The 21212-nt window shown below is 52.5% G+C and overlaps 1 protein-coding gene and 2 long non-coding RNA genes across 4 annotated transcripts; all 3 read left to right on the top strand.

The window, feature by feature from the left end:
• Positions 1-207: 207 nt before the first annotated feature.
• HSPB1 (heat shock protein family B (small) member 1) lies at positions 208-1941 on the top strand. The gene is made up of 3 exons (XM_020869064.2): positions 208-729; positions 1457-1520; positions 1622-1941. The coding sequence occupies exons 1-3, from the start codon at positions 378-380 to the stop codon at positions 1809-1811; spliced, it is 606 nt and encodes a 201-aa protein (XP_020724723.1). The 5' UTR covers positions 208-377; the 3' UTR covers positions 1812-1941.
• Positions 1942-10290: 8349 nt separating this feature from the next.
• Positions 10291-12151, top strand: LOC110121774 (uncharacterized). 2 transcript variants are annotated; one of them, XR_011485429.1, is made up of 3 exons: positions 10291-10744; positions 11596-11668; positions 11813-12151. It is a non-coding gene; the product is annotated as an uncharacterized lncRNA (long non-coding RNA). The 2 variants fall into 2 exon arrangements; XR_011485430.1 differs by having other exon boundaries at positions 10291-10492.
• A 4773-nt stretch (positions 12152-16924) lies between these two features.
• On the top strand, positions 16925-19016 carry LOC139032809 (uncharacterized). Its single transcript, XR_011485431.1, has 2 exons — positions 16925-17017; positions 18556-19016. It is a non-coding gene; the product is annotated as an uncharacterized lncRNA (long non-coding RNA).
• The last annotated feature ends 2196 nt before the right edge of the window (positions 19017-21212 follow it).

The raw sequence follows: 21212 nt of genomic DNA on the forward strand, positions 1-21212 counted from the left end.
CTAACTGCCCGACCTCTCTCTCTCTCGGCTTTGTCCTCCCCGACTGTCCACAGATCGCGGCCCAGCGCTTTAGCACCCAGGCCTCCGAGGAGGGGCAGTGCGCCGACATCAGGACTCTAGTCATTTGTTTTCTTGAACAAGAGAAGGTTCCAGATGTGGGCAGGGCCTTCCTCGCCCCGCCCCGCGCCCCGGTATGCAGTGGGGGGGTAATGCAGGGGGAGGGGCTGCCCCTGGCCAGCCATTGCCATTAATAGAGACCTGAAACACCGCCTGCTAAAAATACCCGGCTGGAGGCCCATAAAAGCGCTGTGGGGTCCTGCGCCCGCCACTTCTCCCGCTTCTCCGAGCCTCCTCCAGACGCACCCTGACCAGCCAGCATGGCCGAGCGCCGAGTGCCCTTCTCGCTCCTGCGGGGCCCCAGCTGGGACCCTTTCCGCGACTGGTATCCGGCCCACAGCCGCCTCTTCGACCAGGCCTTCGGGCTGCCCCGGCTGCCCGAGGAGTGGTCGCAGTGGCTGAGCCACAGCGGATGGCCGGGCTACGTGCGCGCGCTGCCCGCCGCCGCGATCGAGGGTCCCGCCTACAACCGCGCGCTCAGCAGGCAGCTCAGCAGCGGGGTCTCCGAGATCCAGCAGACCGCCGACCGCTGGCGCGTGTCCCTGGACGTCAACCACTTCGCCCCCGAGGAGCTGACGGTCAAAACCAAGGACGGCGTGGTGGAGATCACCGGTGAGCACCCCCCAACCCCACCCCGCGGACTGAGGACGCCGGGCCCCCTCCTCTCGCGGGTCCCGGGGAAGAGCCCTGGCTGGGTTGAAACGTGGGTGGTGAGAGGGGGCCGCTGGAAAGTGAAAACTTAGCGGAGGACGGGCGGTGGGGCGTGGTGGCGGGGGGAGCCCCCGGAGCTGGGCCCCCGGAGCTGGGCCCGGGCTCCTCGCCCTACCCCTGGTCTGTATCCGCTTCCCTGGAGTTGGGGGTTGCTGGGAGTTCCTAACGGATCTTTTAGCCCTAAAAAGTCTCCACTGAGGAAAGCAACGCCCCCTTCCAGCGGAGACCCCCTTCAACCCCAGCCCCGCCCCCAAGGGACCAGACACCCCTCCCCCCGCGCCCCACCCACCCGGGCCCGCAGTCCGTATGAAGAAGGCGTCGCCCTCCCGGCCCTGCCCCCCATCCCCCCCACGTCAGGGTCCCTGCTCCCAGCCCGGGTCCGCGGAGGGAGCGTGTGCGCCTGCCCCGAGCCGCGCTTCCACCCTCACCCCCTACTCGCCAAGCCCCTGAACCCGAACTTTCCAAAAGCTTCTGAGTTTCCGGGACAGTCTCGGGCACCCAGATCCCTCCGTCAGTCTTGCCAGCCCGGACTCCTGGCCACCAGGTGGGGCGCGTTTGGCCGCGGGCCAGCCGGCGAGGCCGCCCCTCCCTGCCTCCCCTGACCTACTTCCCCTCCCCCTCCTCCCAGGCAAGCACGAGGAAAGGCAGGACGAGCACGGCTTCATTTCCCGTTGCTTCACTCGCAAATACACGTGAGTCCTGGCTCCGGATCTGGGGGGCGGGGATGGGGGTGGGAGAGGGGCGCGCGGGGACGCCCTGGTGTGTAACTTGTCCACCCTCTCTGCCCGTCCAGGCTGCCCCCCGGTGTGGACCCCACCCTGGTCTCCTCCTCCCTGTCCCCTGAGGGCACGCTCACCGTGGAGGCCCCGTTGCCCAAGTCAGCCACGCAGTCGGCGGAGATCACCATTCCCGTCACCTTCCAGGCGCGTGCCCAGCTTGGCGGCCCCGAAGCTGGCAAGCCCGAACAGCCGGCAAGCAAGTAAAGGCCCTTAGCCCAGCGGCCCACCCCTCAAGTAGCCATCACTGACCATCCTCACCCGCCAAACCTCTATGTTCTTTTGATACGTGTACCTTCTGTTTTTCTCAAATAAAGTTTGAAGCCACTGCCCACCACCTGCCTCAGACCCTGGTGTGTTTGTTGAAGGAAGAGGGGTTGGTGCTGGTTTGAGATTTGCTGAGGGCCCGCTGGGCACCAGGCCCCGGGCTGGGTCCTGGGGGTGCAGTGTCCTCCATTACCAGGCACAGCCCTGCCCTCCCGTGCCCCTTGTTCATCAAGAGAGAAGCAGTGATTGTTCACTGCAGTTAAAACGCCCAGGGCCAGCAGGGGGAACTATGAGAGGCACTTGACCCAGGCTTAGGCACTCAGGAACCAGCTGGGCGATGGGGCAGGTGAGGGGAGACAGGACTGGGGGAGGGGGCTTCCTGGGAGCTCAGATTCCTGACTTCATCATAACTTCACTATCCCTGCGGAGAGGGGCTGGACCAGGTAGACGGGAGGGGAGGTGTGGCCTCCCCAGGCGGCTTTCTGAGGGGAGATTCCCCCAGTCCAGCCCGTGCAGGCAGCATGGGACCTGGGTCCTCAGGTCCGAGAGTGCCCCTCGGAGAACAAGAGCAGGTGTGGCCTAGGGTTTGGTGGAAGAGAGAGGCAACGACCTGATGGGAGAAGCAGTGGCCGCAGGAGGGCCTTCCTTGCCTGTCCCCGCTAGGAATGGCCATGCATGCCTCGGCCCTCTCCTCTGTCTGTGCCCTTCCCACCACCCTCTCCTACCCTCTGCCCCCACACCCACCCTCTCCCTGATGAAGGAGGGTCTGGGAAGACCTCGGGGAGGGAGGAGGAAGATGGAGGCTTTGAAGCCGAGTCCGAACTGCTCAAGGTCTTAAGAAACCCTACAGTCTTCTCCACTAACAAGGTCCTAGAGCCTGGGGCTGTGGCCAGACAGACCCTGTTCTGATTGCTCAGCCGGGCTTTGCCAGGGTCCCTGAGAGGAGCAGCTCCCGCAGGGCAGGGGGCAGGGCACCCACCCACAACCGTCTTCCCTGACGCTGCCCAGCTTCTCCAACTCTACTCCCTGGTGCAGGCTCCGTGTTCGGACACCATGATCTGGAGCAGGCGTAAAGCCAAGGCAGGTCCCGGCCCTCCAGGGCCCCACCAAACCTGGAGGGAGGCCCACAGAGAAATAAACACCTGGAATAAGGGTGGTGCCGGCCCAGCTGGCAGCACGGGTCTGGACCTGTCGGCCAGGGCGCTGCCCAGTCCACCCACCTTCCCACCGCTGCTTCCCTGAGCTCTGATCTCTTAAATCGTCCGTCCGCCTCCCTGGCATGCACACCCCCACGTCTCAGGTGTCTCCTGGACGCCTCCACTTTGCTGGGCCACGACCCAGAGTCAGCCTGTCCACGTCTCACCCTCGTTCTGCTGGCCGGCACCCTTGCGGCTGGCAACAGGATGGCCCTGACTTCCATGGGTGTGTCTGGGTCCTCCTGTCTGGTCAGAAAAAGCATTCGCAAGGCCGCCAGCTCCTCCACCGGTGCCCTTGATGTGTGGCAGAGCTGGTGCCAAGCCTTTGACGAGGTAATCCTCAGGCCAGCCCTGAGAAGAGGTGCCGTTCGTTACTACTGCTTGGCAACTGGGCAGCAAAGCCTCAAAGAGGTGAAGCAACCTGGGACTTCCCTGGTGGTCCAGTGGCTAAAACTCCAAGCTCCCAATGAAGGGGGCCAGGGTTCAATCCCTGCTCAGGGAACTAGATCCCACGTGCCACAACTAAGACCCAGTGCAGCCAAATCATAAATAAATAAAATTATTTTTAAAAAAAGAAGAAGAAGTGAAGAGACCTGCCCGGGTGCACCCAGCAGTCCTCGAGGCCATCTGAGTGACTACAGGCACCGGAGAGAAGACAAGCTCAAGACACAGGCCGGGGCGGGGGCGGGGGTGGGGAGCGAGCCTCCATAGCTTGAAGTGCTGCCCAGGGAGGCTCCGTGGGGCCTCAGGAGGAGATGGACGGGGATGGAGGTGAGCCTGGGGGCCAGGGCCACTCAAGGAAGCAAGCCAGGCTGCAAAACGGAGAGAGCTGCCGGGTCTCAGGAAGACCCAGAGTCCAGGGCCATGGCCGAGGGCCGGCAGGGGTCAGCGCCTGGGTGCCGTCGGTGCTCCAACTGGAATATAGGTCTAGGGGCTCAGACCGTCCTCTAGGACACAGCTAGGGTATGAGGTCCGTAGGAGGTGAAGAACTGGGGCTGCAGTCTCCATTGGAAACCCAAAATAAGTGATGAGGAAGCAGGGATGGAAGCTCAATAGGCTGCCTGGGCCGTACCGTCGGGAGCAGGGCAGAGGGAGGACCGCAGTCTGAGGTTGGGCTGGCCCTGTGTATGCCCTGAGCTCAGCTCAGAAGACGTGGGATCTGGGACTTCCCCGGTGGCGCTAGTGGTAAAGAACCCGCCTGCCAGTGCAGGAGATGCGGATCCATCCCTGGGTCGGGAAGATTCCCCTGAAGAAGGAAATGGCGACCCACTCCAGTATTCTTGCCTGGAGAATCCCATGGACAGAGGAGCCTGGCAGGTTACAGTCCATGGGGTCGCAAAGTGTCAGACACGACTGAAGCGACTTCACACTCACACTCGCACTCGCACTGGTGGTCCTGAAGAGGAAACGTTAAAATTTTACATCACCTCCTGTTCCTTCTGCCTCTGTAACTCAGCTGGGCTCCTTGCAAAGTCTGGATCACGTAGGTCATGTAGTCTCAGAAAGTGGGGACTTTACTAGGAGCTGCAGCTATCTCCCTCACCCTTGTCCTGCTCTCTGCAATTGCTCAGCCCCTGCAAACCTGCTTCATCATGCCTGGCCGTGTAAAGGTCAGGCATCCCCGTCCCTTAGTTTAACCAGCCTATTAGCAGGTAGTGTTGCCCACTGTAGTCTGTCTATAAAAACTCTGTAACCCCTTTGTTCGGGGCTCAGAGCTTGGAGTGTTAACTCCTCTGGGCCCACCAGCCTAATAAACCTGAGTTCTCCAACTCTCCGAGTGTGATGCTTGGTTTCTCAAGTACTGGTTTCTGCAACATTTCTGGAGGCCCCAGCGAGATTCCAACCACGCCGGCCCCTTGAGCCGCCGGACTGGTGGCTCGGCCTGGCTGGAGCGAAGGGACCCCGAGACCAACAAGGAGGCACACCACTTGACGGTATTCTGAGTTCTGACCGACTCTCCCGGCAGCCGAGCCCCGACCTGTCTTGGGAGAAGGAAGGCATTGTGACTGATAACCTCCTTGGGGCTCCCTGGAAGGCAGCAACAGTTAAGGAAACCTGGGGACTCGGGAGAAGGGAGGCATTGTGATAGCCTCTGAATGATTTTGAGTGCATGATTGCTGATTGAACAGAGCAAGAGAAATTTTTCTTTTTGGAAACTGCAAAACCAACTCTTTTTGCATATGCAATTAAAAATAGCTAACTTGTTAAAAGGCCTGCATAGGAAAAAGCTTGAAGTTAACCCTTTCCATGTCCTTGAAATACACAGCCCACTTTGCCTTAGACCTCAGCCTTGGGCAAATTAGAACTTCAAGCAAAGGAAAAAAAAGGAGTCAAAGAGATATTTTAAATCTCAAACAGAAAACTATAAGATCTCTGTCTGTCTGTCTGTGTGGATTTATGTATGTCTCAGTGTATGTCTTTTGTTTTTTTCTGATAATATTGTTGAAGTTGTAAATGAGTTCTAATTTAATTGGCCTAAAGAAAAGTAAGTGTTTACAAATCAAACAATTCTAAATACAAGAAAAATTAACCTAAATAAATTTCAGATTCATGTGAACTGGGAAATACTCAATATTAAATATCTAGTATTAATGTTTGCTAATCTAATAAGGATGTAGGATGTATGCTTTTAATAAAGAAGGTATAAGAAATAAAATTACAAAAAAAAAAGAAATAAAATTACATTTTATAAAGGAAAAGGAAAGTCGGTCTGACTTACAGATGGCTGTTACAGAAAGTGATTAAAAGGTTTGTGGAAAGTGGATCCTAAAAAAGTTTTGTGCATAGTTAGGACTGACTAAGTTTAAAATAAATTTAATTAAGTTTACCTAAATGAGTTTAAAGTAAGCTGGTGCAAAACTTGAATTTGGCCTTTCTCTCTGTTAAGAGGACATACTTTCTTCAGATGTTGAATTGCTTTTAATAATAGATTTAAGTTTCTTTACCTCTTAATTGATCTGATCTATATTTACCTTTGAAATCTTTTGTTAACTTTGGCTAAGTAAATAACTATTATTTCACAGTAATTTATATGATCCTACCTGACTGTTATAAACCCTTTTGACATTTATTGACCAAACTTCCTAAATAACTTGACTTCTAGCTAACTTTGGGATGCTTCAGAGGGCCCCTGAGACATCCCAAAGAGCTATTAAGCTACCTGGGCTCACTGGACATGTTAAATTACATGGGAAGTACTGTTAAAGGGGTGAAAAATCTTTTCAGGTTATACTGTATGGTTGATGTTACTAATATAGATATCCTAAAATTATGTGAAATTCATATATATCTGATATGCCCTGATAAAATATAGTCAGTTATAATTCTAGTTATCATATTAAAGTGTTATGACAAGGTTTCTTTATCAACTGCAATAGAATCAGATTCTAAACATGCCTTCTATAGTTTTACTCTCATGCCTTTAGAAAAATACTGCTAGTTCTTCAAGATTTATGGAGAAGACTTTCTAAGATTAAGCAGATAAACAAATTTTGTTATTAACAGTAAACTGGTACCAGACTGGAATTTGGTCTTCTCTCTGTTTAGAGAACAAAGTTTTCTTAGAGTGCAGCTTTTGATAACAGATTATGCATTCCTTTGCCTTTAAGTGATTTATTATTTAAAATTATGGTACATGTAGACAAAATTCATTCTACTTCTACAAAAAAATAACTCCTCATGGTTAGACTTTTGCTATCTTGATGTACTTAAAACATGGCAATAGTCTGCTCCTAAATCAGGAAATTAAAAATGGATAAACAACAGTTAAAAACCAAACAGCCAGAGCTATGGGAAATCCAAGACGGCCCCTTGGCTTTTCCCAGCTCCCTGACAGACCTCATTTCTATTTGATGGGATTAAGCCTTCCCTGGCTATAGTGTTACTGCCCTCACAATGAGTTCTCCAAAAAAAGAAAAAACTATGTTTCACTGAATTTTAAATTCTAGTTTAGTTAATTAAGGTCCATGCTTACTAAGACTCACTTCTGAGAGAGTTCCTTGTTATATTGCTAAAAGGTTTAATCAAGTTATTAAAAAGGACACTCTAAGATTTTTTCTAAAGCTTGAATCAGTAACCAGTCTTTGGATAAAGGTCAGATGCTCCATGATGTACTACCAGGAGATTAACACTTGGCTATAATCATTTAACTGAGTCAGATGACCTGGGGTATACCGGGCTATACCCAATGAAAGTTCTTGACTTAAATTATTGCTTCTGACCTTACTAATAACTGCTAGCTATATTATTTTCTATGTAGCTTGCTTCAGAAGATTATTTCTTATGTTACCAAATGTGTGACTCAGCCTGTGATAAAATGCTGATATGCAGATCCATATGAGATCAATAATTGTAATAATTCAACTCTAGATACAGGAAGAAGCAACAAGAGGAAATATTTTCCTGGACCAAGAGGCTAGTAAAACAAGTATGGTCCAGAGACTTTTGCTACTTACAAGGCCTGGTCTACTGACAACACACTGAGTGGCCTGTCAATGGAATCTTTGTTAGACCTGGGAGTGAGTGACTATGAAATGCCCCCAAAACATGGTCAAATATGTGGCTCTGAAGGGGCCTTGCTGACTGGAAGCTGACCCTTGCCAGCTGCCTCTACAAAGATTAAATCGTGACCCCTATAAGATGCTGACCTTAAACACCCTCTTGAAAGGAGTTCAGGGTGGAGACAAAAAATAAGACACTCTGGGAAAACCCTGGGAAATCAGGCCTTCAGATAGTCAGATGTTTTCAGGTAAAGATTTTTATGAGTCCAAATTCTTGCATCTTCTCATACCTAGAGAAACACTAATGTCAGAAGCCAATGTCTGGACCTGGTTCTCCTGACTAAGCACCCCCAGCAGCTTTCCTACTTCTATTAATCTTTGGGCCACATGTCTTAAACTTTCTTGTTAAGTTTCTGCAAGTAGTAGTACGACAAGAATATCCCCTGGCCATCACCTAGACAATGCTAGAACAAGCTGCCTTGTCATTCTATAGACTCTCATCTCCTTCTGTAAACGCACCCTGAGGTCCTCAGGCTATTCGCCCTTTGAGATCTTATATGGGAGACCACTGCCAGTGATAAAAACCTCAAGGGAGACCACCAACAATTAACTGACCTGGAGATTTCCCGACACCTCCAGGCCCTGAAAAAGTCTTCTGCCTTATCGCCCAAGAAAGCTTAGAAAAGACACCCATTCATTTGGGCAATCAGGTTCATCCCTATCAGCCAGGAAATGAGGTATGGGTTAAAGATGAGAAAAAACAAACCAACCACTTCAGCCAGTTTGGACAGGCCCTCACATGGTCATTCTGGCAACCCCTACTGCCGTTAAAGTTATAGGTGTCATCCCTTGGCTCCACCACACCCGAGTCAAGGAGGCAGGTGCTTTCTGTGATGAGGACACTTGGAAAGCAGTTCGGGACCCCAAAAACCTCCACAAGGTCCGGTCCCAAAGACAATGGCCCTCAACCAGGAAGGACACTGAGCCCTGCTCTAGTCACTCGGGAAGCTGACTAGTCAATGCTTAGCAGAAGCTTGAGGATTCTTCAGCCTTGCTCCAGCCACACACTGGCAGCTGGCTGGTCAATGCACGGCGGAAGCTTGAGGATCTGGCTATCAAAATATCGATGGTGGGTTTTCATTGTCAACCCTGGCCTTGATCCCTAATTGGTATTATTGTTGTGCTTTTTGTTACAGGACCAACTAGACTTCCTGGCTGAGGTGGTTTTACAGAATAGGAGAGGGCTAGACCTACTGACGGAGAAGGCAATGGCACCCCACTCCAGTACTCTTGCCTGGAAAATCCCATGGACGGAGGAACCTGGTAGGCTGCAGTCCATGGGGTCGCTAAGAGTCGGACATGACTGAGCAACTTCACTTTCACTTGCACGCACTGGAGAAGGAAATGGCAACCCACTCCAGTGTTCTTGCCTGGAGAATCCCAGGGATGGCAGAGTCTGGTGGGCTGCCGTCTATGGGATCGCACAGAGTCGGACACAACTGAAGCAACTTAGCAGCAGCAGCAGCAGACCTCCTGACAGCTGAAAAGGGAGGACTCTGCCTGTTCTTTTTTTCCCCTGCCTGTTCTTGAATGAAGAATGCTGCTTTTATGTAAACCAATCAGAAATAGTCAGGGACATGGCCCAACAGCTAAGGGAACAAATCATAAACAGGAGAGAAAAACTAGCTAATTCCTGGGGTAATTAGAGCAATATCTGGTGCGGGGCCTCGTGGCTTCTCCCTTTAACAGGTCTTCTCGTCTTGCCCTTTGCAGCGCTCTTGTTTGGCCCTTGTATTCTCAATGCAATTACCCAGTTCATAACCTCTCAGATTGAATCCATAAAGTTGCAAATGGTAATAGCTCAATATAGCCCCCTAAATGACGCAGAGCTCTGAGTATCCTACCAAAACATGAGATGATGCTTTCTACATGAGTGATAGAAGCATCAAGAGGGGGGCATGAAGAGGAAAAGTTAAAGTTTTACCTAACCTCCTGCTCCTTCTGCCTCTGTAACTCAGCTGGGCTCCTTGCAAAGTCTGGATCACGTAGGTCATGTAGTATCAGAAAGTGGGGACTTAACAATACTAGGAGCTGGAGCTTATCTCCCTCACCCGTGTCCTGCTCTCTGCAATTGCTCAGCCCCTGCAAACCTGCTTCATCATGCCTGTCCGTGTAAAAGTCAGGCATCCCCCTCCCTTAGTTTAAACCAGCCTATTAGCAGCTAGTGTTGCCCACTGTAGTCTGTCTGTAAAGACTCTGTAACCCCTTTGTTCGGGGCTCAGAGCTTGGAGTGTTAACTCCTCTGGGCCCACCAGCCTAATAAACCTGAGTTCTCCTACTCTCCATGTGTGGTGCTTGGTTTCTCAAGTACTAGTTTCTGCAACAGTCCAGTGGCTAAGGCCCCATGCTCCCAATGCAGGGGGCCTGGGTTCAATCCCTGTTCAGGGAATTTCAGGGAACTAGATCCCACGTGCTGCAAGTAAAGATCCCACGTGCCACAACCAAGACCTGGCGTAGCCAAACAAACATAAATATGTTTCAAAAAGAAGATGTAGGCTCAGCAGCGCCTCTGGGCAGGCTGGTTCAGGTCTGGGTTCCCCACTGGGAGAGACTGGCTCTGGGGTGTTGACAGACCTGGTGAGACTCCTCCCGCCTCTCCAGGCCTTTCTCTGACTTCCAGTGGGTCTCTCTCTAAAGGCCTCCCATGTCCTTCCGGGCTGCAGACTCAGACACTGGCCTTGGTTCAGTGAATGCTAGGATCCGGGCCCCTCTGCTCAGCCGAAGAGCGTCTGGTGGGCAATGCCCCTGCTCCAGGGCAACGACAAAGGTTCCCTCTCAGACCTCATATGCCTGAGGCTGCAGCTCACCCCTCCCCAGCGCCCCTAGGGACCCATGGGGTGCGCAAGCAAGCCACTCTCAGCTCCAGGTCAGTGATCCCTGGGTCTCTTCTTTCCTCTCTCCCGCCCAGTTGTGAAATCTGCTCTCCCTGTTGGAACCTTCTCTGGGCCCAGCACCCAGCCGGGCAGTCCAAGTCCCTGCATGAGCCCTCGGGGGCAAGTGGAGGACACAGACTCGTGACGCACAGCACAGCCAGGAGCCTGGACAGCTCGGGGGCAGGGGGCGGGGGTCTCAGTGGAGTGGGGAAGAGGGATTTCAGGAAGTGTCTCTTGTGTGACAGGTAAGGCGGGAATTGCACGGGTGAGGGTTGGAAAGCTGGTGAGGTCAGGCTGGAGGAAGGGCTGCCAGTAGGCAGGGCAAGGGAGGGAGATGGGGAGTGGGGGGACCGTCTTGGAGAGCATTGAAGGCCACTCAAGTGCAGGCTGATCAAAGGGTTTAAGCATCTTTGCTTTAGAAACGGGGTTCCAGATTTCAGAGGAGAATGGTCGGGAGGGGCCTGCCGAGAGGCAGGGGGCAGTGTGCGGCTGAGATGCAGTGGGCACGGGTCCTGCCAGGGGAGGGGGGAAGGGGGCCACAGGCCAGGGGGTGGCAGCATCAGGCCTCTGCAGGGTGGGGTGACAGACCAGATGTGGAGGTGCTGGGGGGTGGGAAAAGGAGGGCACCTCTGAAGTCCTGAGCTCCTGACTGCCATGACGCCCTGTCTGGGGCTTGCTGACCTCCCTGTCTGTGCAAAGTCAGGCAGCCCCCAGACCTTGGCTGCTGGAGGAGGGAATTGTTTCCAACTGCTCTCATCTTCCCTGCTACTGAATCAGCCCCGGGGGTTTGCCAGGCACAGACTGCTCCCGGAGAGGGCGGGGTGGGGAGTAAAAACTGCCCAGAGGAAGGCTACAGAGGACTGCGGGGCTGAGTCCAAAGGGCATGGCCAGACCACCTTTGTGATGGGAGAGGGACAACCAAGCGAAGTGTGGAGAGGAGGGTGGGGTAGGTCTGGAGCCCCTGCCCGGGCTTGGCCAGGAAGTTGACACAGAGCCCAGGGTGGGGCGGAGATCAGACCGGAGAGGTGGGAGATAGACGGGCTCTGGGTTGGACTTTTACAATCAGCCACCCTTCTGTTTGCATTTTCTGGGACAGGAGATAAGTGGGCTCCAACTGAGGAATTTACAATCGGCCTCCTGATTGCTCTCTGAAATGGAAATAACAATAGGTAAATAGCCAGGGTAAAAAACCGGGTAAATAGCCAGTCTTTGTCGCTTGTTAACATCTCAAGGCAACAATCATGGCAAGGACAAAGAGAGGCAAAACCCTGTCTGAGAGAAGGATTAAGGGTTCTCCTCTTCCCCCCTTTTAGGATAAAGGAGGCACTACACATGCACAGAAAGGCTCCTTGGAGTCAGAAGTCTGAGGATAATTCCAGGCCATATTAAGTCTTGCTCCTCCCAGAAGCCTTCACTTCGAGATCTATCTTGGCTGACGAGTGCGTGCGCACCCCAGGGGAGGGTCCTGAGACAAATTAACCGTGGGGGGGTAGGGGGGAGGACAAAGCAAGATGACTGACCTGAGGGAAGACAGAGATCTGGAAAACTGTTATAAAGGACTTAAACTTTCCAAAGGCTCAACTCTCTGAACTTGCCCAAGCGCCTTTCCGCATGTCCTTTTCTTTTCAATAAACTTTTTACTTTACTCTTTACCTTCTGCCTCCTCTCCTGAATTCATTCCTGACTAGTCAGGCAGGGACTAGGGGCTCTAGCCCTAACTGCTGGCTCCTGTGGTCCAGGGGTTAGGAGTCCGGGTCAGGGAGATTAAGTCCTTGCTTCAAGCTGCTGTTTACTGCTGCGCATGCCGAAATCACAATCTGCTGGCCTTACCCTGGCCCCGCTGCCCCCTACACTGCACCCAACCCTGCATGCTCACAGGGGAACCTGGGGGTTGGGACGGCCCTGCAGCCAGGGCTTGGCCCCGGGTCCGGACTTGCTCAGCAGCAACTGAGTTACCTCTTAGGATCAAAGCAGGGACGGAGGATTGGCATGGCTGTGGGCAGCTGGGCGAGCCTGGGCGGGCCTCAGTCAGACTCTGGCACTGGGCCCTGCAGCTCAGACCCTGACGACATGGGGGCTAAGCCCTGCATTCACGCCTGCTCTCCTAGAGAAGCAGCCTCCAGGAATGTGCGCTCCCCACCCCAAAGTGTGTACCATCTGTCCATCTACCACGTCCCTGGGTTCCAGCCCTGAAGAACAAGAGCCCAGAGGCAGGAATGACGCTATCCATGGCAAGATCCTCTTAGTCTCTGGGCAGTTTTGACTCTTCCCTCCCTCCTCCACCTGTCCAGGTGACTATGACTTCATTGTATGCATTGAACTCTGCCTTCTGAGGATGAACCGTATTCTCATAGGCCTCTCATGAGACACCTCTGCTGGGAGAGCTGGAAACATGAAAAAGTCTGACTCACTGGAAGAGTCGACTCATTGGAAAAAAAAACTCTGAAGCTGGGAATGACTTAAGGCAGGAGGAGAAGGGGACCACAGAGGATGAGATGGTTGGATGGCATCACCGACTCAATGGACATGAGTTTGAGCACGCTCCAGGAGATGATGAAGGACAGGGACTGGCATGCTATAGTCCATGGGGTCACAAAGAGTCGAACCCAAATGAGCGACTGAACAACTTATGAGACAGCTCTGCTGGGAGAGCTGGAAGCATGAAAAATCCCAGGAATCCCAGGTTTGGCTAAGAAGGAACAACTCCAGATCAATAACAGAATCTCTGGATGGCCTTGGGTAGGAGTGTGGAGGGCGGAAGAGCCTCACTGGCCAGTTGCCAGCCCCCTTTGTCTCTTCTGAAGGGCAGACTGAGGGCAAGGGAAAGTCAAGTGCCCAGACAGGCTCCCAACTCCCAACCCGGAGAGAAAAGGTCATGTCTGGGGACTCTGGGGAAAACTGACCTGCCCAAGGAGAGGTCCCTGCAGTTTCATATCCCCCTCCCACCCTTCCTTCCAGCCTTGCAGAGCCGACCAGCCCGGAACAGCTCCCTGCGCAGCCTAAGTGGCGATGGTTGGGTCAAGATGCAGCCCTGGTGGTAGAGGGGCCACCTCGGTGGAAGGAAATCTGCCCTCACCCCCACCTCAGGGCCGAACCGGGCAGAGCCTGCCAGGAATGGGGCAGAGCCTGCTAGGTTTAAAGAACTGGCAGAGGCTGCAGGAGCGGCTGTGCATTCAGGAAAATGCACTGAGCTGAGGCCAGGTCTGAGTCAGCTCTGTGCCTTTTGGAGGCAGGGCCTGGGGGGCTCCAGCCTTGAGCTGGGCTCAGTTTCCATTCTGAGGGGTCTGGGTGGCTCCTGAGGCCCCTCCTGTTTGGATTGTCAGCATTGCCAGCTCTGTGCGAGCTGGGAATCAAGGGAGAATGGCCAAGGTTGGCAGCTACTGAGGATTCCCTAACAATGGTAGGAAGGCCAAATTCCCAGGGGGGCCCAAAGGTATAAGGACGGCTTTCTAACAGAACCAATGAGGACCTAGTATGAGGAAGGCCTTCAGTCTTGGCCCTGACCCCGAAGCAGGTCTAGACAACCCCTTTCATTCCCCCTCATCAGATGGGTTCATGAAAGTCCTTTGGAAAGTCCTTTAGGGATGGCTGTGTTGAGGCTGTGTTGAGGCTGGGAAGACAGCGGGACAGGGGGATTCAGAACTTCATCGGGTGAACGGATGACCAGAGTGGTCCCTGAGCCCCCTCCCCCAGGCCCCCCTGAGTTCCCATCCTTCTTGCCAGGTCCATGTCCCTCTCTGATCCTCCACTCCCTCACTACACCCCACTCCCAGCAACAAGCCCCTTCTCCCACACTGGAACTCCCTGCTTTCTGGGAGTTCTTCCACTTCTCTGAACCCCTACCTCCATCACCAAGCTCCCCAACTTTTGGAGCCTCCTCCCCCACCTCTCTGGGCCCTGGAGGCTGAGCTGTCCTTGCACAATCCCCTTGGTGGCCCTGTTAAAGATCTCAAAAAAAAAAAAAGAACAAAAACAAAACCCTTCTCTAGGTGTGACCAGCCTGAAAGGCTTGAACCTTGAAAGTGGTCTCAAAGGCCAGTCCCTCAGCTGGAGCCCTAAGGCTCCGGGTTGCGGGGCGAGGGGAGTGGGGCAGAACGGTTCTGGAAGAGTAACTGGCTCCCACCAAGCAGACAGCAGGCCTCTGGGGTGTCAGGCCGTATTGACTCCAGAAGGGAAGTCTCGGCTCCATCTGTGAAGAGGGTGAAGCAGGGCCAGGGCGGGCCCTGAGACGCCCCCTGCAGGACGCCCTGGGTTCGGCCTCTCCAGCCTCCCTCCTCTCCCCGCCCCAACCCCAGATAGGATGGTAAGTGACTGCCCCCTGGTGCTCTCCCAGAGATCCCCAGATACCTGACACCACCCACCCCAGAGCCTTCCGGAATCTCTGCCCAGGCCCAGAGCAGAAATGGGGGCAGAAAACCCAAGTCTTGGAAAACACTGACACCCCCTAGCCCTGTTCCCCCCATACCTCTGGTCCCGTTCCCTGCTCTGGGCCTCAGTCGCTGAAACAGCTCAAGCCTCCCTCCTGGAGCACCTAGCTCACTTCCTTGGTCAGCCTTTGCAGGCCTGGGAATCTATTCCACCTTCTGCTCCTTTGCCACATGGGTGTCACGAATCACACCGGCCCTTGGCAGTGTGCCGGGCACCTGCTAGCTGCCAGTCACACCTTAGCTTATTAAACCCTCATAGCAACCCTGTGCCGCTGAGAGGCAGCAGAGGATTACGGCTGCGCTTGTGGCCACAGGTCACACTGGGTTCAAATCCCCACCACGGCACTTATGAGCTGTAGGCAAGTTACTAAATCCATTTCTTCCTCTGCAAAATGTAGTTGATTATATGAATTAATACATGGGAAGTGAAAGTCGCTCAGTTGTGTCCCACTCTTTGCGACCCCATGGACTATACAGTCCATGGAATTCTCCAGGCCGGAATACTGGAGTGGATAGCCATTCCCTTCTCCAGGGGATCTTCCCAACCCAGGGATTGAACCCAGGTCCCCCACATTGCAGGCGGATTCTTTACCAGCTGAGCCACCAGGGAAGCCAATACATGGGAAGCCTTTAGTTACTTATGTTCGAGTAAGAAACACTCACGGGAATTATGGGAAGATAACTTTGACCTTATTAAGACATTAATAGGGAGATCACCCTTATTACAGGGTGAAATCACCAGTGATCTTTGTAAGTCAAAGTTTGAGGGAGGAATTCCCTGGTCGTCCAGAGGTTTAAGACTCCGTGCTTCCACTGCATGGGGCACAGGTTCTATCCCTGGTCTGGGAACTAAGATTCTGCTTGCTTGCATCTCAGCGAAAAGAAAGAAAAAAAAGAAAAAGGTTGAAGGAAATATGAGGAAATAGTAACTGTTCTTTCAGTTCTGTTACAAAATGGAAGGAAATGGGACTTGAGCTTTAGAAAGTAATCTTTAGACAAGATTTCCGTTCAAGACTTAAGACACCGAGCGAGTTTAAATGATGTGAGGATGGATGGAGAGACACAATGGAGCAATTGATAATGGAGATTTAAGTTAAAGTTAAGATAAAGTTCCAAGAAAGAAAAGAACAGACTGTGAGGGAATTCTCTGGTGGTCTAGGAGTTAGGACTGGGCTTCCATTTTACAGATATGGAAACTGACTTCTGAAGGACTAAGGAACTTGAGAAGTTATGCCTCACAACTAGAACAGGATGGGAAAATTCAAATCCTAAACTCTTAAGCTTTTTATCACTGAGATCCCTTCATCTGGAAAATGACAGATGTTGCTGGGGACAGAAATCTCGCCTTTCTAAATAGCCAGTAGCCAGACCGAAGTTGGTCTTCAATTCCTCACTCCAGATCTGACTCTGCCTCAGGCAACCCCATCTTCCCTCCCAGCCTCAGATTACACAACTCTCGGTTGGAAGATGAGAAGGGCGGTGATTGGGGTTGTCTGAGCTTCTTAACATTTCTGACATCCGCCTCTTGGGGGAAGAGCTCTGGCTGGCCACCGCTCAGAGCGGCCACCCCGGAAGTGTGGAGGAAAGAAGGGCGTTGAGTGGGAGGGGGTTTTGCAAGCGGCAGGGAACGCTAGAGAGCTGGGCTGGGGCCTGGCCGTGGAAGGCCTTGATGTCCGAGGAAGCAGAGTCTGGCCTCCGTGTCCTCTGGATCGTGGGGCCTGCGTGTGAGGTGATGGAACTCGGTGGCCAACCCCTTGAGTCCCGCCAACTGCTGGGAGGGTCAGGCAAGCAAGTGGTACAGAGAGACCCCCGGCTTTCTCTGCAATATGAAAATAACGGAGACCTCCAGTGGCTGGTTCCAGAACAAGATCCATGTAGGTTAGAAAGCATGGCGAACCCACTTAACAGGCTGCGTCGTTTTTCCAGAAGGGAACTCTGAGGGTCAGGCATTGGGTCGCGGGCCCCGCGGGAGCCCGAACCCCGCCCTTCCCAACCAGCTCCTTCGGCCGACCGATCGCGGCAACGGACAGGGCCCGCAGAGGTCGCTAACTCCCTATAAGGCGTTGTAATGCCCTACAGAGGCCTGGCCAGGTTACTCCGGGTGACAAAGGCCCGCGAAGAGGGCGGAGACCGGGGGAGGGTGGAGAACGGAGGCGGGGTGGGTGTGGCTTAGGAAGGCCCGGCGGTGGGACGAGAGCCCGGGCGGAGCTGATGGGTTCGGGCAGCCGCCAGGCTGATCCCGGCGCAGAGCCCTAGCAACAGGCCGACCATTGGGCGAGCAGGGCAGGCTGGCTGTGATTGGCTCTCCCTGCTGCCCGCGATTGGAAGGTGGCCCCGTCTCCGCCCTTGCTCACATCCGGGATAGTCTGGCCTGGCCTGGCCTGGCCCCTTCGCGATCCCGGGTTGTCAGGTTCCCCTTGGCCTCCAGGGGCAGCGCCCCCGGAGACTCGGCTGACCGGCGCGCGGGGTCTTGCGGCTCACCCTCGGGGAATCGCCGGTGTCGACGCGCACCTGTGTGTCCAGGCATAACTGAGGCCCCGGGCACACGCAGGGAGCGAAATCCTGCCCCCCAGGGCCCAGGTGTTTGCAGATAGGTGACCCGAGAGAAGCCCGAGGATGGTGCTTCCAGATGGGTTGGAGCTGGGGCGGGGCAGGCCGAGCTTCAGGGCCCTGCTGCCGTCTCGGGGTCTGGGCCCAGCCGGGGGCGCGCGAAGGCTTGCAGGAAGCCGAACCTGGCCGCACCCGGGTTTGGCTGCAGAGACGAGCAGCGCCCGGCGGGGGGCAGCAGAGGATGGAGTCACAGAAGCCGGCCCCTAGGTGGGGCGGGGTCGGGCCCCCGTGGATGCTGAGCCCTCTTAACTCCAGGGCCCTGCAAACCAAGTAATGGGGCAGGGGCGGCCAGGCCAGTCGCTAGGGCATTCTTGAGTGCAGAAGCCCTGAGGGGTGGGCCAAGGCCGTTTTGTTTTCTTACCTTGGTGGTTATGGCGCTGTCACCACTGGGCTAAATATATTTTAGATCCTTAACCTTTAGAATATTGGGGCGGGGCGGGGGGGGGGGGGTGGTGTTGCTCCTTTTGCCTTTGCCCAGCCGTGTAATGAAGGGTGTGTTTGATTTTGAGGATCTGGACAGCATTTAGGGAAATTACAATGGAAAGGAATTCACCCACAGTGCTTGCAGTCAGCGACAAGCTGTTCCCCCCTGTATAGGTGTTACCCAGCCATTATTTACCAGATCTATTTTGTGTATTGAATGAACGTAACCCCTAATTTGGGTCAAGAGAGTATTTTTCACTTGGTCTGCCCACTACCCTCTCCAACCTAGTACCATCACTGAAGGACCAGGACATTCCCTTGCCCAAAAGGAATGTTTTTTTTTTAAAAGCTGAGCAGGGAAAACCACCTATAAACCGTAACACCTCCATATTTTCAGAGGCAAGGGCTTTAGGAAGGCAATATGCTTTCATAAGGGAATCCCAAACGAGCTGTCAGTCAAGCTTTAAATAACTGAAGGGACCATCCAAACTCCCCATCTCAATTCTGGCTTCAGGAGGCTAAGAGCCAGTAAGCAGCAGGGTAATTTGTCCATCGTGGAGACTGTGTTAAAACAAGTCTAGATTCATTCTCCCAAGGTAGATCCAGTGTGAAGGCAGCCTCTCAGACATGACTGCGGGTTCCTGACAACTCTGGAAATGTGGTGGGCTGCACTATTCCACTCCCTCGGCCAGGCACAGAAGAGCTGTGCCTGCCCAGGCCAGGGGCAGAAGAGCTGCAGAGAACCGGGGCTCACCAAGCTGAGTAAATGGTTGCCGAGTCAACACGAAGGGTGAGTGGACACCCACCTAGTTTTTTTTTTTCCATCCAAGAGAAGGAGATGGGTGTGAGGAGGCAAAACGCCTTAACCTAAAGGACAAGTCAGAAAACAAGACAGTTCCCCTGGGTAACTGGACTCTGGTCACACAGCCCCTGGTGCTAACTGCTGCTTAAGAACACCTGATTCTGAAGGAAGAGCCCTGGGCCAGCCACCATTCAATTCAAATTCAATTATTCCATCTGAACCAATGAAAAGGCTAGATGGAGGGACAAAGAAAAATCTTTATGCAAGACCAAAAAAAAAAAAAAAAGTGCCCCAACAGAGATGGGAACAAATAAAATGACACAGGAGGAAACAAGCAGACAAAACCAGAATCTGGCCCTTTCTGTGAGACCAAGTGGCCTAGTCTCTGGAGAAGTCAGTGTTACAGAAGTAGTGGAAGGAGTAGAGGCTTTACAGAAACCTCATAATGAATTCCAATTGATCCATTTCATTAGATCAGAGGAGGGTGGGTTAGAAAGTGCTATCAGAGGCATTCTGGGTACGCTTTGGGGAGATCAGAATATGGGCTGATATCAGGAAATTACTGTGATTTTCTTAGGTGTGATGACAATGGGATCATCCTAAGAGAACGTGCTTTTTAGGAGAAATAAGAACATAGGGAGTGAAATGTCATTACTTTCAAGGTTCTACAAGACAAATATAAAGCAAATGTCACAAAGCAGTATTTAGTTATCACTGCACTGTTCTTTTCAATTTTTGTGTTTGAAATATTTCAAAATAAAAGGCTGAGGGCAAAGTCCCCTGATACCACCTAGCTGTCCTCTGAACAGGGTTAAATCTAATGCAAGAGGCAATTACTGGGACTACCAGTTCCAAAACATTCACATTTAAAAACCCCAAGGCAGGGAATTCTCCAGTGGGCCAGTGGCTAGGACTCTGCACTCTTACTGTCAGAGTCCCAGGCTCAACCTCTGGTCAGGGAACTAAGATCCCCAAAGTTACACAGTACAGCCAAAAAAAGAAAATCACGAGGCAGAACCTTGTATGACCCACAGGTCACTTAAAGCTCAAAAGCAGCAAAAATCCTTCCATCTCAAACTGATTCCAACTGAGCCAGATTAGGGAGAGTTCATTACCTATAAGGGAAATGGGTGGCTGGGAAACAGCCAGGAGAGACTTAGGTGTTACCTGATGTTGCCAAACTACTGACCAGTCAAATTTTTTTTTCCTTAAGTTTCACGGGCAACATACTGTCTCTCTGCACTTTTTTTTTCCTCCCCCTTTATATTTAAAAATATAAAGCCAGGTGTGGGTCAAGTATGCAGATGAAATACCAAAAATCCAACGGGCTGGTACTAAGGACTCAGTCGGTGTGACCCAGCCACTCTCACAATTCTTCACTGACCACAGGTATCTGGCTAATCAGAGGTAGGGTTTGTGGCCATTCAGATCCAACCATAGCCACCCATACCAGAACTGCAAAGTTTAAGCCAGGAGCTAATTACTAAGTTGGTATACCACATTTTATTGCTGATTAGGCTGGAGACCACTAGGATTCGTCAGCTGTTAGAAATCAAGAACAGTGTTACCCCGGGTAGCTTTCAGAAGGCTGATACTCCAAGTTTGCTTTGAGAACCGTGCCCAGTCGGGAGCTGCCGTTCTTGACCACTCAGATCAACGAGTGTTGAGTCAACACACATACGTTCCGCTGACCAGCACAGAGGCCAAAGCGTGAGATCATTACATATAAATAGAGCAGAGGGAAACTACACTCCCTCCACCAGGCAACTTATTTGTTACACTAAAAGGCTCCTTGCCACCAAGTCCCAACTGAAGTCCCCCCGCCCCCCCCCCCCCCCCCGACTCCACCTGCAAAGCTCTGTTTAAAGCAGGAATGGAAAGCCCTGCTCTGGAGGCTTCACTCCTTTACAATTACCCTCCTGCCCATCACCTTTACTGAATTCCTTCCCACAACCAGTTTTCTAAGTTCTAGAATGCACTGAGGAAGAGGTGCATTGGTGCCTAACCATGGTATCATTCAACTCCTGCATTAGAAGAGCTTTCTTAACCTCAGCTCTTCGGGGCCATTCTTTCCCAACTACTCATCACTGTGATGAAAGGTCGTCCCCTCCTTCTGCCAATACTTCACATGTGAAATCTATCACGAGAGACTGAATGCAGGATTAGCATTCTGCATTCTAAACGACTTCTAAAAGATCTGCAAAACTATCAAATAAGGCTACTCTTTATTTTTTGTTTTGGAAAGCAATTACTTTACATGAAATTGTTACATATCATAACACATAATAGGTTTCTATTATTTTTAAACAAATGAGTTTTTTCAGTTTCTGGTTTCTGACATAAACTAGCCTTGAAACTTATACTTTACATTAAGAGTGATGTAAAGGGGTCCTGAGATGAAAAAGTTTAAGAAACACCTGCATTAAAGAACTCTTACAACTGGGTAGAAAT

The sequence above is a fragment of the Odocoileus virginianus genome, chromosome 33 (assembly GCF_023699985.2).
Source record: "Odocoileus virginianus isolate 20LAN1187 ecotype Illinois chromosome 33, Ovbor_1.2, whole genome shotgun sequence".
Taxonomy (NCBI): Eukaryota; Metazoa; Chordata; class Mammalia; order Artiodactyla; family Cervidae; genus Odocoileus; species Odocoileus virginianus.

What these genes read in the sequence shown, in the direction of transcription:
- HSPB1 (XM_020869064.2), top strand. Translation starts at nt 378, where the DNA reads ATGGCCGAGCGCCGAGTGCCCTTCTCGCTCCTGCGGGGCCCCAGCTGG. An exon ending in CGGCGTGGTGGAGATCACCG is followed by an intron (nt 730 to 1,456) that starts GTGAGCACCCCC and finishes CCCTCCTCCCAG; the next exon opens with GCAAGCACGAGGAAAGGCAG. An exon ending in TGCTTCACTCGCAAATACAC is followed by an intron (nt 1,521 to 1,621) that starts GTGAGTCCTGGC and finishes CTGCCCGTCCAG; the next exon opens with GCTGCCCCCCGGTGTGGACC.